Source organism: Schistocerca cancellata, chromosome 12, assembly GCF_023864275.1.
Source record: "Schistocerca cancellata isolate TAMUIC-IGC-003103 chromosome 12, iqSchCanc2.1, whole genome shotgun sequence".
NCBI lineage: Eukaryota > Metazoa > Arthropoda > Insecta > Orthoptera > Acrididae > Schistocerca > Schistocerca cancellata.
This window is the reverse complement of record NC_064637.1, coordinates 32,021,676-32,035,253: the sequence shown is the minus strand read 5'-3', so window position 1 is coordinate 32,035,253 and position 13,578 is coordinate 32,021,676. Positions and strand designations below refer to the sequence as shown.

The window sequence follows — 13,578 nt, the reverse complement described above, 5'->3', positions numbered from 1 at the left end:
AAGAGGATGCGTTCAGTGCGAAACTTGTTTTCAGTGATGAAGCAACATTTTTTCTTAATGGTGAAGTGAACAGACACAATGTGCGAATCTGGGCGGTAGAGAATCCTCACGCATTCATGCAGCAAATTCGCAATTCACCAAAAGTTAACGTGTTTAGTGCAATCTCACGGTTTAAAGTTTACGGCCCCTTTTTCTTCTGCAAAAAAAACGTTACAGGACACGTGTATCTGGACATGCTGGAAAATTGGCTCATGCCACAACTGGAGACCGACAGCGCCGACTTCATCTTTCAACAGGATGCTGCTCCACCGCACTTCCATCATGATGTTCGGCATTTCTTAAACAAGAGATTGGAAAACCGATGGATCGGTCGTAGTGGAGATCATGATCAGCAATTCATGTCATGGCCTCCACGCTCTCCCGACTTAACCCCATGCGATTTCTTTCTGTGGGGTTATGTGAAAGGTTCAGTGTTTAAACCTCCTCTACCAAGAAACATGCCAGAACTGCGAGCTCGCATCAACGATACTTTCGAACTCATTGATGGGGTCATGCTGCGCCGAGTGTGGGAGGAACTTGATTATCGGCTTGATGTCTGCCGAATCACTAAAGGGGCACATATCGAACATTTGTGAATGCCTAAAAAAACTTTTTGAGTTTTTGTATGTATGTATGTATGTATGTATGTATGTATGTATGTGCAAAGCATTGTGAAAATATCTCAAATAATAAAGTTAATGTAGAGCTGTGAAATCGCTTCCATCATTTGTAATAATCCTGTACATATGAACGGTACTTGGTGTTATTCATGCAAAAGTCCTGTAGATAACGCAATTGGAACATCGAAACCGGTTGCCTAATAAAACGTATCAAAGTAATGGCTGTTTGTACAGTATTATTACATTTCATAGACCAGCCGCTGTTCCACGCTCCTGAATCCAAGATGGAATTACATTTTCTTTCCAAGATGGCTGATCCCTCTCTGATTATGGCAGATAATTCAACACTGACCCTGAGGAGGGGTTGCAACCTGACCTCTGTTACTTAAGTAACCACTGCTTGCATGCAGCACATGCCAAACCCAATGACAGTTGCCTTACAATTCTCCAGTACGTATTAAGCGGTAAAAGAGGTATTTTATTGTTAATATAGCACACAGATTACAGTTATACAATACACAGTTTTTGCTGAAGTATATCTCGGCTTGTTTGACATGCTTAAAAATTTCTCCTTCTTGATTAGATGTATAGGACATAATGAAACGATTCATGAAATATCACTGTGCCAATGGCATCCGAGAGTACATTATGCTATTTTAAATTGGTGTAATGAATTATAGCCCACATGGGAAAGCTAGGAGAGTATTTTTGATTTGTTTAATGACAAGGACCAAATATTCAGACACAGAATTGAGGCCTGTCCCATTAACATTTTTAAAAGTTGTAATTTTCGACAAAAAATGCAAAAAGAAATCAACTGTCTCCTTTTCCAAGGAATCATCCAATCATTTATGTTAAATTAATTTCAAAGAAAACACGTAAAACTGAGATCTGTATCACTGTTAATGGGATGTTAAAACCTAATCTTTCTTCTACATAACTGGACAGAGATTCGTTACCCAGCGAAAAAAAAAAAAGGTAGTGCATCAAATGTGATGAGACTTGACTGTACAGTGAAGCACAAGACACAAAGTGAAGGAAGTATCTGGAAATGCTAGGAGCAACTTAATGTGAGTTAGTTGACAGAGGCCATTCACAATTTTCACGGATTTTCTGGGCAAATTCACATCCTCTGCCATTGCTCATGTCCACTAAGCACTTAGACAAAGCATTACTCACGTCACCGATCATGACTGCTTCATCAGCAGGAACACCTCCCAGTGCCGTTCGGAAGAACAGCTCGGACGGCTTTCCGACTACTTCAGGTTTGACGTTCGTCGCGTACTCCAAGCCCTTCACGAAAGGCCCAGGGCCCAGGGCTAAGCCATCACTGCGTTTGTAGTACCGTCCCTGGTGGATAGCAATCAGAGGCCCTCCTTTGTTTAACACTCTGTATGGTGCAAATAAAGTAAATACACTGACAATTAAGTGAAAATTTTAAAACAATTAAATCAATCTTAGCAAAAAAGAAAACAAGTTTGCACAATATGTGTACTAATATATACATATTGTAGTAGTAGTGGTAGTGGTAATAATGATAATAATAATAAATCAAGGAGACAGTATGTCTTGGCTACCTCCGACCTTCAGGAGGCGAAATTAGTAATACAAGGGGTATTCAGAAAGTAAGGAATAATTGGTCACAAAATGGAAACCAAAGTGTAAATAAAAAATATTTTATTTGCAACAGTTAGCTACATCTTCCAGCTACTTCTCTACATAGTCACCATTCTGACTTAGACATCTGATGCAGTGTTGTATCAATTCTCCAATACTCTCATCATCATAGAAAGCAGCCTCCTGTGCTAACTGTCAATTTCCTATGCCGAACTGCAGCTCATTTTCTATGCAAAAATGTTGTCTTCATAGCAAACAGTTCATATGAGCAGAGATGAAAATGAGAGAGAGCCAAGTTTACGCTGTGTGATGGGTGATCAAACATGTCCCATTGAAAATACTATATAAGCGTCCTCAATGCCCGTAAAGTGTGTGGCTGAGAACTGTCACGAAGGAGCTGCATGACATTTATGTCATGCGGAGTTGAGTGAAATCAGGTGAAAACTCATGGCGGACACCCATACTTGGTGACAGCCACTATTTTCTAGGCATCTTTCTGTGTTCACTGTGCGCTCAGAACCGAGACGAGCAACATGACGCTACCTCCGGTCATACTAGAGACACTGCCAAGTACATCTGTGAAAAGCTTCCTCAGATTTGCACTGTGGTTTCCATTTGCGACCAATTGTTCCTAAGTTTCTGAATGGCCCTCGTATTACCAACAGACATTTAAATTAGAATTTATTTTTCTTCTTTGAGATGAATCGATTGACAGTTTTTTTTTTTTTTTTTTTTTTTTTTACTTTGTCCCTTGAGGGTAGGTAATGGCCAGCCAGTCTGTCTCCAGGTAATATTACCGTTTTAACTGAATTTTCCAACCATGCAACACAGAACATGTCTACAACATCACACAGGAAACACTTTGCTGATTTCTGCAAATTATTATTTCTTTCAGTAGAAGAAGAATGGGTAACTTTGAGAGATGAAAGAGTGAAGGTAGCAGAGGATCAAGTAGGTAAAAAGACGAGGGCTATTAGAAATCCTTGGGTAACAGAAGAGATATTGAATTTAATTAATGAAAGGATAAAATAAAAAAAAATGCAGTAAATGAAGCAGGCAAAAAGGAATACAAACGTCTCAAAAATAAGATTGACAGGAAGTGCCAAATGGCTAAGCAGGGATGGCTAGAGGACAAATGAAAGGATGTAGAGGCTTATCTCACTAGGGGTAAGATAGATACTGCCTACAGGAAAATTAAAGAGACCTTTGGAGAAAAGAGAACCACTTGCATGAATATCAAGAGCTCAGAAGGAAACCCAGTTCTAAGCAAAGAAGGGAAAGCAGAAAGGTGGAAGGAGTATAAACAGGGTCTATACAAGGGCGATGTTCTTGAGGACAATACTGTAGAACATAGATGAAGATGAAATAGGAGATATGATACTGCGTGAAGAGTTTGACACAACGCTGAAAGACCTAAGTTGAAACAAGGCCCTGGGAATAGACAACATTCCATTAGAAATACTGACAGCCTTGGGAGAGCCAGGCCTCACAAAACTCTACCATCTAGTGAGCTAGATGTATGAGGCAGGTGAAATACCCTCAGACTTCAAAAAGAATATAATAATTCCAATCCCAAATAAAGCAGGTGTTGACAGATGTGAAAATTTCCGAACTATCAGTTTAATAAGCCATGGCTACAAAATACTAACACGAATTCTTTACAGACAAATGGAAAAACTGGCAAAAGCTGACCTCAGGGAAAATCAGTTTGGATTCTGTGGAAATACTGGAACACGTGAGGCAATACTGACCCTACAACTTATCTTAGAAAATAGATTAAGAAAAGGCAAACCACATTTCTAGCATTTGTAGACTTAGAGAAAGCTTTTGACAACGTTGACTGGAATACTCTCTTTCAAATTCTGAAGGCGGCAGGGGTAAAATACAGGGAACGAAAGGCTATTTACAATTTGTACAGAAACCAGATGGCAGTTATAAGAGTTGAGGAATGTGAAAGGGAAGCAGTGGTTGGGAAGGGAGTGAGACAGGGTTGTAGCCTATCCCAGATGTTATTCAATCTGTATATTGAGCAAGCAGTGAAGGAAAAAAAAAAATTGGAGTAGGAATTAAAATCTATGGAGAAGAAATAAAAACTTTGAGATTTGCCGATGACACTGTAATTCTGTCAGAGACAGCAAAGGACCTGGAAGAGCAGCTGAACAGAATGGACAGTGTCTTGAAAGGAGGATATAAGATGAACATCAACAAAATCAAAAGGAGGATAGTGGAATGTAGTCAAATTAAATTGGGGGATGCTGTGGAAATTAGATTGGGAAATGAGACACTTAAAGTAGTAAATGAGTTTTGCTATTTGGGGAGCAAAATAACTGATGATGGTCGAAGTAGAGAGGATATAAAATGTAGACTGGCAATGGCAAGAAAAGTGTTTCTGAAGAAGGGAAATTTGTTAACATCGAGTATAGATTTAAGTGTCAGGAAGTCGTTTCTGAAAGTATTTGTATGGAGTGTAGCCTTGTATGGAAGTGAAACCTGGATGATAAACAATTTAGACAAGAAGAGAATAGAAGCTTTCGACATGTAGTGTTACAGAAGAATGCTGAAGATTAGATGGGTATATCACATAACTAATGAGGAGGTATTGAATAGAATTGGAGAGAAGAGGAGTTTGTGGCACAATTTGACTAGAAGAAGGGATTGATTGGTAGGGCACATTCTGAGACATCAAGGGATCACCAATTTAGTATTGGAGGGAAGTGTGGAGGGTAAAAATCATAGTGGGAGACCAAGAGATGAATACACTAAACAGATTCAGAAGGATGTAGGTTGCAGTAGGTACTGGGAGATGAAGAAGCTTGCACAGTATAGAGTAACATGGAGAGCTGCATCAAACCAGTCTCTGGACTGAAGACCACAACAACATTATTTCTTTTGTCGCCTGCTGGCTTTCAGGTTCTCAGCTCATCAGGTGACACCTAATGATAGCCTAACAAGTAGAAAGCCGGATCATGTCAAATAAATACAGTTTTACAGAACACCAGGAAAATGTTTCTATTTAACGTTATCAGAGTTTTCTCAATTTTTCCCCTTTTAATATACACAGCTAAAAAAAAGGTTTTGTATTACCATCATGACTAGCTTAGTTCATGTGGTTCTGACCTGATACCCTTTTCTCACCACGCTCACCACTTTTATCGCAGGAAATTGCAACGTGCAACTAACTGTATCCTTGGTGAAGTTCAATAGAGTGTACCAGGTCTCCAGTCATCAATGGAACAATGTGGCATGTTACAATTCAAAATCTACAAGGGCATACTGAAAACATATGTCTCCAAATTTTTTATGTGAAAACTCTTAAAGCTTTTAAAATAAAACAAACTTTATCAGCATTCTACTTCTTTATCCTTCATGCCTACATATTTATTTCTCAACATAGTCACCGTGGCGACAAACACATTTCTCCCGATTAGAGACCAGTGGTGATACTGTCACTGTAAAGTGTTTGACTTTGTGGACAGAACCTCAATTTCAACTCTGCTTACACCACTTCATCACTATCAGAGTGAAGTCCCCAAAAGTGTTCTTTAAGTTTTAGAAACAGATGAAAATCAGCTGAGGTCAAGGCAGGACCGTACGGAGGATGAGCGATGACAGTGAACCTGAGGTGTCGGGATGTTGCAGCACTCGTGTGTGGTCTGGCATTGTCATGGTGGAGTAGGTACTCCATATGTGGATGAACCCTTCAAATTCATCCTTTCAGTTTCCTACAGATCTCACAGTACTTTGCAGACTTTCTGGTGGTGCCTTTAGGCATGAATTCCAGTTGCACCACACCGCAAACATTCCAGAACACTGTGAGATAACTTGCCCTACTGACGGCACGTTATCGAACGTGCCACAAACTGTGATCCTTTGTAGTGGACATCCATTGATGCTCTCTTGTTTTTGGGGTCAAAATTGTGAACCTAGATTTCATCACCTGTCACAATTTTGTTAAGGAACCTATCATCCTCATCCTCAAAATTCAAAAGAAATTATTGACAGACGTCAATCTTCTTTGTTTCACGTCAAGAGTGAGCATTCGAGGTACCCATTGTGCACACAGTATTCTGACCTGTAGTTCTGCAATAATGGCCTGTAAACACCACCGTGATATGCCACACTGTGTGTGCATTACCTGAAGACTTTCTCTGATGTGTTCACGAACCTGATTCTGACGAGTCTCACCAGTTGCCGTAAGCTGTCATCAACTCCGAGTTCTGTCACACAGACTGGGGTTAGCACCACTATTTACTACAAGCACGAATAATCCAGTAGTGCACATTAATGATTTTGATACAATCTTCACTGTACACAACTTTCATTCTTTTATGGATTTCAATTATAGGAACATTTTCTGTGGTCGGAAACTCAATTACCGTGCTTTGTTTCTCACTGACATAGTTATGCTACACACAGTTATTTTACGCATTAAAATTCAGAGCATTCTAGTGGCAGAGGTATGCAATTTCCATCAGAAAAGTGGGAAATTTTTCTGAGTAATATGCATATCTTAACCGATATTGAAAGAGAAGAATTTCAAAGATACTTGGGAGAGGCAGATATGACAAAAGTATTAGACCTTGTGTGGACAATATATGAAACAGGTGAAAACACTCAAACTTGTAAGTTGAGGTTTCTGTGATGGAAGTGCTCCTGCACTTTCTTACACATCAAATTTCTCATCATTGCAATCTTTCCCCATGTTCTTTGTACATCACACGGAAGAAATCTGTGGCACGATGAGTATGTTTTGTCAGGATGAGGAGCTCGATTATATGTAAAGAATGACAAACCGTTATTAAAGCATTTGTCAATCTCACTGCCACGAATTTCTTATACAATTATGGAACATCTACTGTGCTCACGGATGATAACATTTGTGGAGAATGGATGAGTCCCCTGAAGGTTTTAACACAGTATTTGCTTTCACACGTTGTGTGAAACCTGGTTTAGTCTTCTCGTTTCTGAGATCTGTGCAGCAGTAGATGGCAGAGCTGAGGTCAGTCTTACATTTCTTGACCCCCTGAAAGCCTTCGGTACAGTTCTATATTGTCAATGAGTAAACAAAATAGGAGGGTACAGAAAATCCAACCAGGTGCACAAATGTATTGAAAACTTCCTAGAAAACAGAGCTCAGGTTTCCACTGTTTATGGAGAGTCATCATCAGAAGTAGAGGTATACCTCAAAGGGCGGCTGCTATTGTTCACGATACATACAGATGACACACAGGATAAAATCTGTAGCTCTATGAGATTACTGACAGGTGACACAACTACGGACAGCTTTAGAAACTTGTTACAAAATGTAGACACTTGCAGACATCCTATGCCTGATGCACATAAATACATAAACGTTACATAATGCACTGAAAGGGCAAAAAGGTCCGCAACTGATCACTGGAATCAGTCACCACCTTTTAGCATCCCGGTATTTCTGTCCGGGGGAGACGACCACATAAATCTAGCCATGAGGGAGGCTTCAGTACCATTTATCAGTCTAAGAATTACACGAAGTTGGTTAACAGAAAAGATTTCATGAAGAACTTAGTATAGCACCTCAAATGTGTTAAATGGGGTTCAAATCGTACAAATCTGGTGGCCAATACATCGACACAGGTTTAGCTCAAACCACTGCAGAGTCATTAAGGTCTTGTAACACAAACAGTTATCCTGCTGGAAGATGTGAATGCTGCTAGAGAAACACTGAGAACCGAGGCAAGCAGGTGGTCCAAAATATTGTGGTGCCTTACATTACTAACATTTGTCCGACAGAAGCCAATTTGAATGTCCCCCACACCATATGTATATGTCTATGTGTGGAAGGATATGTGTGTGTGTGCGCGAGTGTATACCTGTACTTTTTTCCCCCTAAGGTAAGTCTTTCTGGTTCTGGGATTGAAATGACTCCTTACCCTCTCCCTTAAAACCCTCATCCTTTCGTCTTTCCCTCTCCTTCCCTCTTTCCCGATGAAGCAACCTCGGGTTGCGAAAGCTCAAAATTTGTGTGTGTGTTTGTGTGTTTTTTATTGTCTCTATCAACATACCAACGCTTTCGTTTGGTAAGTTACAGCATCTTTGTTTTTAGATATATTTTTCCCACGTGGAATGTGTGGTGTCACCGCCAGACACCACACTTGCTAGGTGGTAGCTTAAATCGGCCGCGGTCCATTAGTACATGTCGGACCCGCGTGTCGCCGCCATCAGTACTTGCAGACCTAGCGCCACCACATGGCAGGTCTAGAAAGACGGACTAGCACTCGCCCCAGTTGTACGGACGACATTGCTAGCGACTAGACGTACGAAGCCTTCCTCTCATTTGCCGAGAGACAGTTAGAATAGCCTTCAGCTAAGTCCATAGCTACGACCTAGCAAGGCGCAGTTAACCATATCTGGAGAGAGTCTTACTTGTATTCACCATAGAGATGTACCACACAAGAGAATAAAGTTAAGTATATGAGATGCTCCGTTCTTTTCTCTATAGCATTCATCAAGTATCCTGTTCCAGAACTCACGCCAGCCGGCGTGTGTGTACGCGTGCCTATCGGTAACCTTACCCTGTGTCTAGACTGTCTTGTATAGACACAACAAAACATGGCGACGAGTTAACAAAGGGTTTTGTTCTTTCTAATTGCTTACATTTACTTGTGTCATGGCTTCGCCACAATCTCCAGATGTACTGTCCGAATTTTATCGCTTGCAGAATCAGCAGACGCAGGCGTTATTGGATGCCCTTGGACAGCTCGTCCAGGGTCAACGTGCCATTCAAACCGATGCGGCAGCCGCCGCTTCGCCGCTCCCGCAGCCACAACATGCAGTTGCACCGCCGTTTCGCAACTTTGACGCGGCGCAGGAAACATGGCCGGAGTGGTCCCGACAGTTTGGATTCCATCTCGCCGCCTACAGAATTCAAGGTAACGAGCGGCAGCCTCACTTATTGTCTTGTGTCGGCGTGCAAACGTATCGTGTGATAGTGAAATTGTTTCCCCGACGCGACGTAGCTAATCTGTCCTACGAAGAAATTGTGTCGGCTTTAGATGCCTATTTCAAAGAAACAGTTAATGTGGTTGCAAAACGGTATACGTTCTTTCGTACGAAACGTACGGCCGGTCAAACTAATAGGGAGTGGGTTGCAACTTTGCAAGGCCTTACTAGGGACTGCGCATTTGAATGTGACTGTGGCCTTCCTTATTCAGATACAATGGTGCGTGATGCAATAGCACAGAACGTTTCTGATGTTCGCATAAGGGAACAGATTTTGAAACTAGTTAATCCCTCCCTTCAACAAGTGATAGACATATTGGATAGGCAAGACACGCTTGTCTGTGCTCAGGAATCATTTGAAACTTCGCCAGCTGTGTGTCACATTAACCGGCCCGCTGGACGCGCTGCGCGGCCCGGTAACCTGCCCTCGCGCACTTCGACGCAGCTGCCGCCGCGCTCTAAACCAGGTGTGCCGCGCCAGCACACAAATGCAGTGAAATCATGCCCGCGGTGTGCTACTAGACATTCGCGTGAACATTGCCCGTCACGCCAAGCTATTTGCTTTTTCTGCAATAGGAAAGGACATGTTCAAAGTGTTTGCCAGAAAAAGCTCAGATCAGACAATCACAACCGTTCCAGGCCCTTTGCTTCGCGCCAGCATCAAACCAAGGACACTCAGGCTCGGGAACCTTCGCCCATGGACATTCATGTAGTTAATGCCACTCCGTCCAGTGTTCCTCTCTCTAACAGTGACTGTGTTCGTCCCACAAAACGTGTGCGCCGTCGTCGACGGCTATCCCGTCACGTCGCAAGTGATTCTGTACCTGTGTCTGTTCAAGTTGCACAAAACAGTCGCTCTTGTCGTCAGCAGGACAAACTTTTTGTAGATTTGGACTTTGCCGGACAAGTGATACCGTTCCAGCTCGATACCGGCGCTGCAGTCTCATTGCTCAATCACGCCACGTACAAACAACTGGGCGCCCCGCCGTTGCGTGCCGCAAAAGTTCAGCTCACTAGTTATTCAGGACGGCAAATCCCTGTGTTAGGACAGTGCAGCCTTCTTGCAACATACAAGGGACAAACAAAACTTGTGTCTTTTTACGTTCTTTGTTCTTCTGCTGCAGTGAACTTGTTTGGTTTAGATTTATTTCAATTGTTTAACATGTCAATAGTGAATCAGGTCCTATCAGTGAACCAGACTGTGCCTTCAGCCAGTGTTTCTAGTCTATGTGAGGAATTTGCAGACATTTTTGCACCGGGCCTTGGTTGCGCTAAGAACTATGAAGCACATTTGGAACTCAAAGTCAACGCGCAACCGAAGTTTTTCAGAGCGCGCAATGTCCCCCACGCATTGCGTGATGAGGTCGCAAGAACATTAAACGATTTAGAATCCCAAGGTGTCATTGAACGTGTGCAGGCTTCTCTCTGGGCCTCACCCTTAGTAATTTTGCAAAAACCTTCCGGAAAATTGAGACTTTGCGTGGACTTCAAAGCAACAGTGAATCCACAACTAGTGACTGCTATTTTTCCTTTGCCCCGCCCGGAAGATCTTTTTGACAAACTGTGCCCGGGAAACTATTTTTCAAAGTTGGACCTAGCAGATGCGTACTTGCAAATACCGGTGGACGAAGAATCCCAGCGCGTATTGGTGGTTAACACGCATCTTGGATTGTACAGATTCAAAAGACTGCCATTCGGGTGTGCATCCGCCCCTGCATTGTTTCAGCAATATTTACAAACTATTTGTGCGTCGGTCCCTACTGCAGCTAACTATCTGGACGATATAGTGATCTCAGGAAAGACAGAAGCAGAACATTTACAAAATCTCAGAACACTATTTCAGGTCTTGCGACAGAATGGTCTTCGCTTGCGGAAGGACAAATGTGTGTTTTTTGCTCGTGACTTGCCGTATCTGGGACATGTCATAAATGCCCAAGGCATCCATCCGAGTCCAGAGCACCTCCGTGCCATACAGGACTTGCCTTCGCCGCAGAATTTGAAGCAGCTACAGAGTGTGTTGGGAAAAGTAAATTACTACCATAACTTTATTCCGCATGCCTCTTCCATTTCAGCTCCGCTTCATCGCTTACGCCGTAAGGGTGTTCCGTTCGTCTGGTCGACGGAATGCGAACGCGCCTTTCGCCAGTTGAAATCGGCGTTGCTTTCAAATACTTGCCTTACGCCATTCGATCCCCAGAAACCCCTTTTGTTGATGGTAGATGCCTCGGATTTCGGGATCGGTGCTGTGCTTGCGCACAAAGATGGTTCGCATGATCGCCCTATTGCCTTTGCGTCCAAATTGCTCTCGTCAGCGCAAAGAAATTATTCCCAGATAGAGAAAGAAGCTTTGGCTCTCGTGTTTGGTGTTACGAAGTTTCACGATTTCTTGTATGGTCGTCACTTTACCATCATTACAGACCACAAACCTTTGACATCGCTTTTTCATCCGAACAAGCCTGTACCTCCACGTACAGCGCAGAAATTCATTCGCTGGTCTCTTTTCCTCTCGCAGTACCGCTACGATATCTTGTACCGGTCCACTGCTAAGCACGGAAACGCAGATGCGTTGTCCCGTTTGCCTGTTGCCGAGGATAAAGCATTCGATTCTTCCGAACTTGCTTGCATGTTCATTGATGCGGACACTGATGACGTGGTCGAATCGTTTCCGATTGATTTTCGTCGTGTAGCTACAGCCACAGCTGCAGACCCTGTCCTTGCTACCGTTTTGCGTTTTGTTACTACGCAATGGCCCTTGTCGAAGTCACGGATCGAGGATCCGATGGTTCGCCGATTTTTTGCTCACAAGGAGAGACTTTTTGTACGACGTGGTGTTTTGTTGTTGCGTTCTGATAATGATCAGTCTAGGGTCGTGGTCCCACGTTCGTTACAGTCATCTGTCTTAAAGCTTCTCCACCAAGGACATTGGGGTATAGTGCGTACGAAACAACTTGCTCGTCAGCACTGTACTTGGTTCGGAATCGATGCTGCGATTACGAATATGTGCTCTTCTTGCATGGCGTGTGCCGAACAACAATCCGCACCGCCGCGGAAATTCTTTGCATGGCCGAAAGCCACTTCCCCTTGGCAACGCTTACACATAGATTTTGCTGGTCCATTCTGGAATGCTCGATGGTTGGTTGTTGTCGATTCCTTCAGTAATTTTCCTTTTGTTGTCAGGATGTCTTCCACGACGTCATCTGCCACCATCCAAGCGTTGTCCGCTATCTTTTGCATTGAAGGTCTCCCGCAGACTATTGTTTCTGACAATGGTCCACAATTCATGTCCGCAGAATTTCAGTCATTCTGCAAGGCCAATGGTATTCAACATCTGACATCCGCGCCGTTTTCGCCTCAGTCAAACGGTGCCGCTGAACGTTTGGTCCGGACTTTCAAGTCACAGATGTTGAAGTTGAAAGAGTCGCATTCTCGGGAGGACGCGTTGTTGCTCTTTTTGTCTTCGTATCGCTCTCAGCCCCGCGATGGTCGCTCGCCGGCTGAGTTGCTTCACGGTCGTCCTCATCGAACCTTGACGTCTTTGCTGCGTCCGCCGCATCAGGTTCCTGTGCAGCGGCAGACTCCTGCTTTTGCTCCTGGCGACGTCGTATTCTATCGTAACTATCGCGGTTCACGGCGTTGGCTCGCAGGGCGCATTCTTCGCTGCCTCGGCCGCGCGATGTATTTGGTTTTGGGGGCCTCTGGTGAGGTGCGTCGGCATCTCAATCAGCTGCGCCTCTGTCGTCGCCTGGGTTCTGCCGCTCCCCGTCTGCTTTCAGCGACGGAGCCGTCCGGTCAGCGCCCTGGGGACCCATCTACTGGCTCGCCTCATCCCCAGGTGTTACCGACGATGCCTTCCATTCTGCCCCATGGCGTCGCGCCGCCGCAGCCGCCGCAGCAGCCGCCGACGGCGCAGCCCGCAGAGGACGCTTCGCTGCAGCCGCCATCCGCCTCCCTGGGTCACGCGCCGCCGATCGCTTCCCGTGACCAGCTGTCCTCCGCCATGGAACTCCTGCCTGCTCCGGACCACATGGCGTCATCGCGCGTCGGATACCCCGACGCAATGGAGGTCGACCCTGTCTCATTACGGGCGCATACGCCGCATGTTGACGTGCACCCTGGAGTAGGTTTCCAGGCGTTTCCTAGCTCCCCTCGGACCGAATGGCCGGGTGCGGGTGGCACAGCCTCGCCTGTTGTTAGGCTCCCCACCTCATCGCATACGTCAACATGGGGCCCTCCCCACGGCGGGCGGAAGCCTTATAACACGACCGTTCGCCGATTTGCGGGGGAGGAATGTGGTGTCACCGCCAGACACCACACTTGCTAG

At 44.3% G+C, this 13,578-nt stretch overlaps 1 protein-coding gene across 2 annotated transcripts in view; it reads right to left on the bottom strand.

Moving 5' to 3' along the window:
• The window catches only part of LOC126109760 (haloacid dehalogenase-like hydrolase domain-containing protein 2), a 49,950-nt gene that overhangs the window by 14,784 nt on the left and 21,588 nt on the right, over positions 1-13,578 (bottom strand). For both annotated transcript variants that reach the window (XM_049914812.1, XM_049914811.1), the window contains one exon: positions 1,839-2,049. In XM_049914812.1, the coding sequence (XP_049770769.1) occupies positions 1,839-2,049 (211 nt within the window). The remainder of the gene's footprint in view (positions 1-1,838; positions 2,050-13,578) is intronic.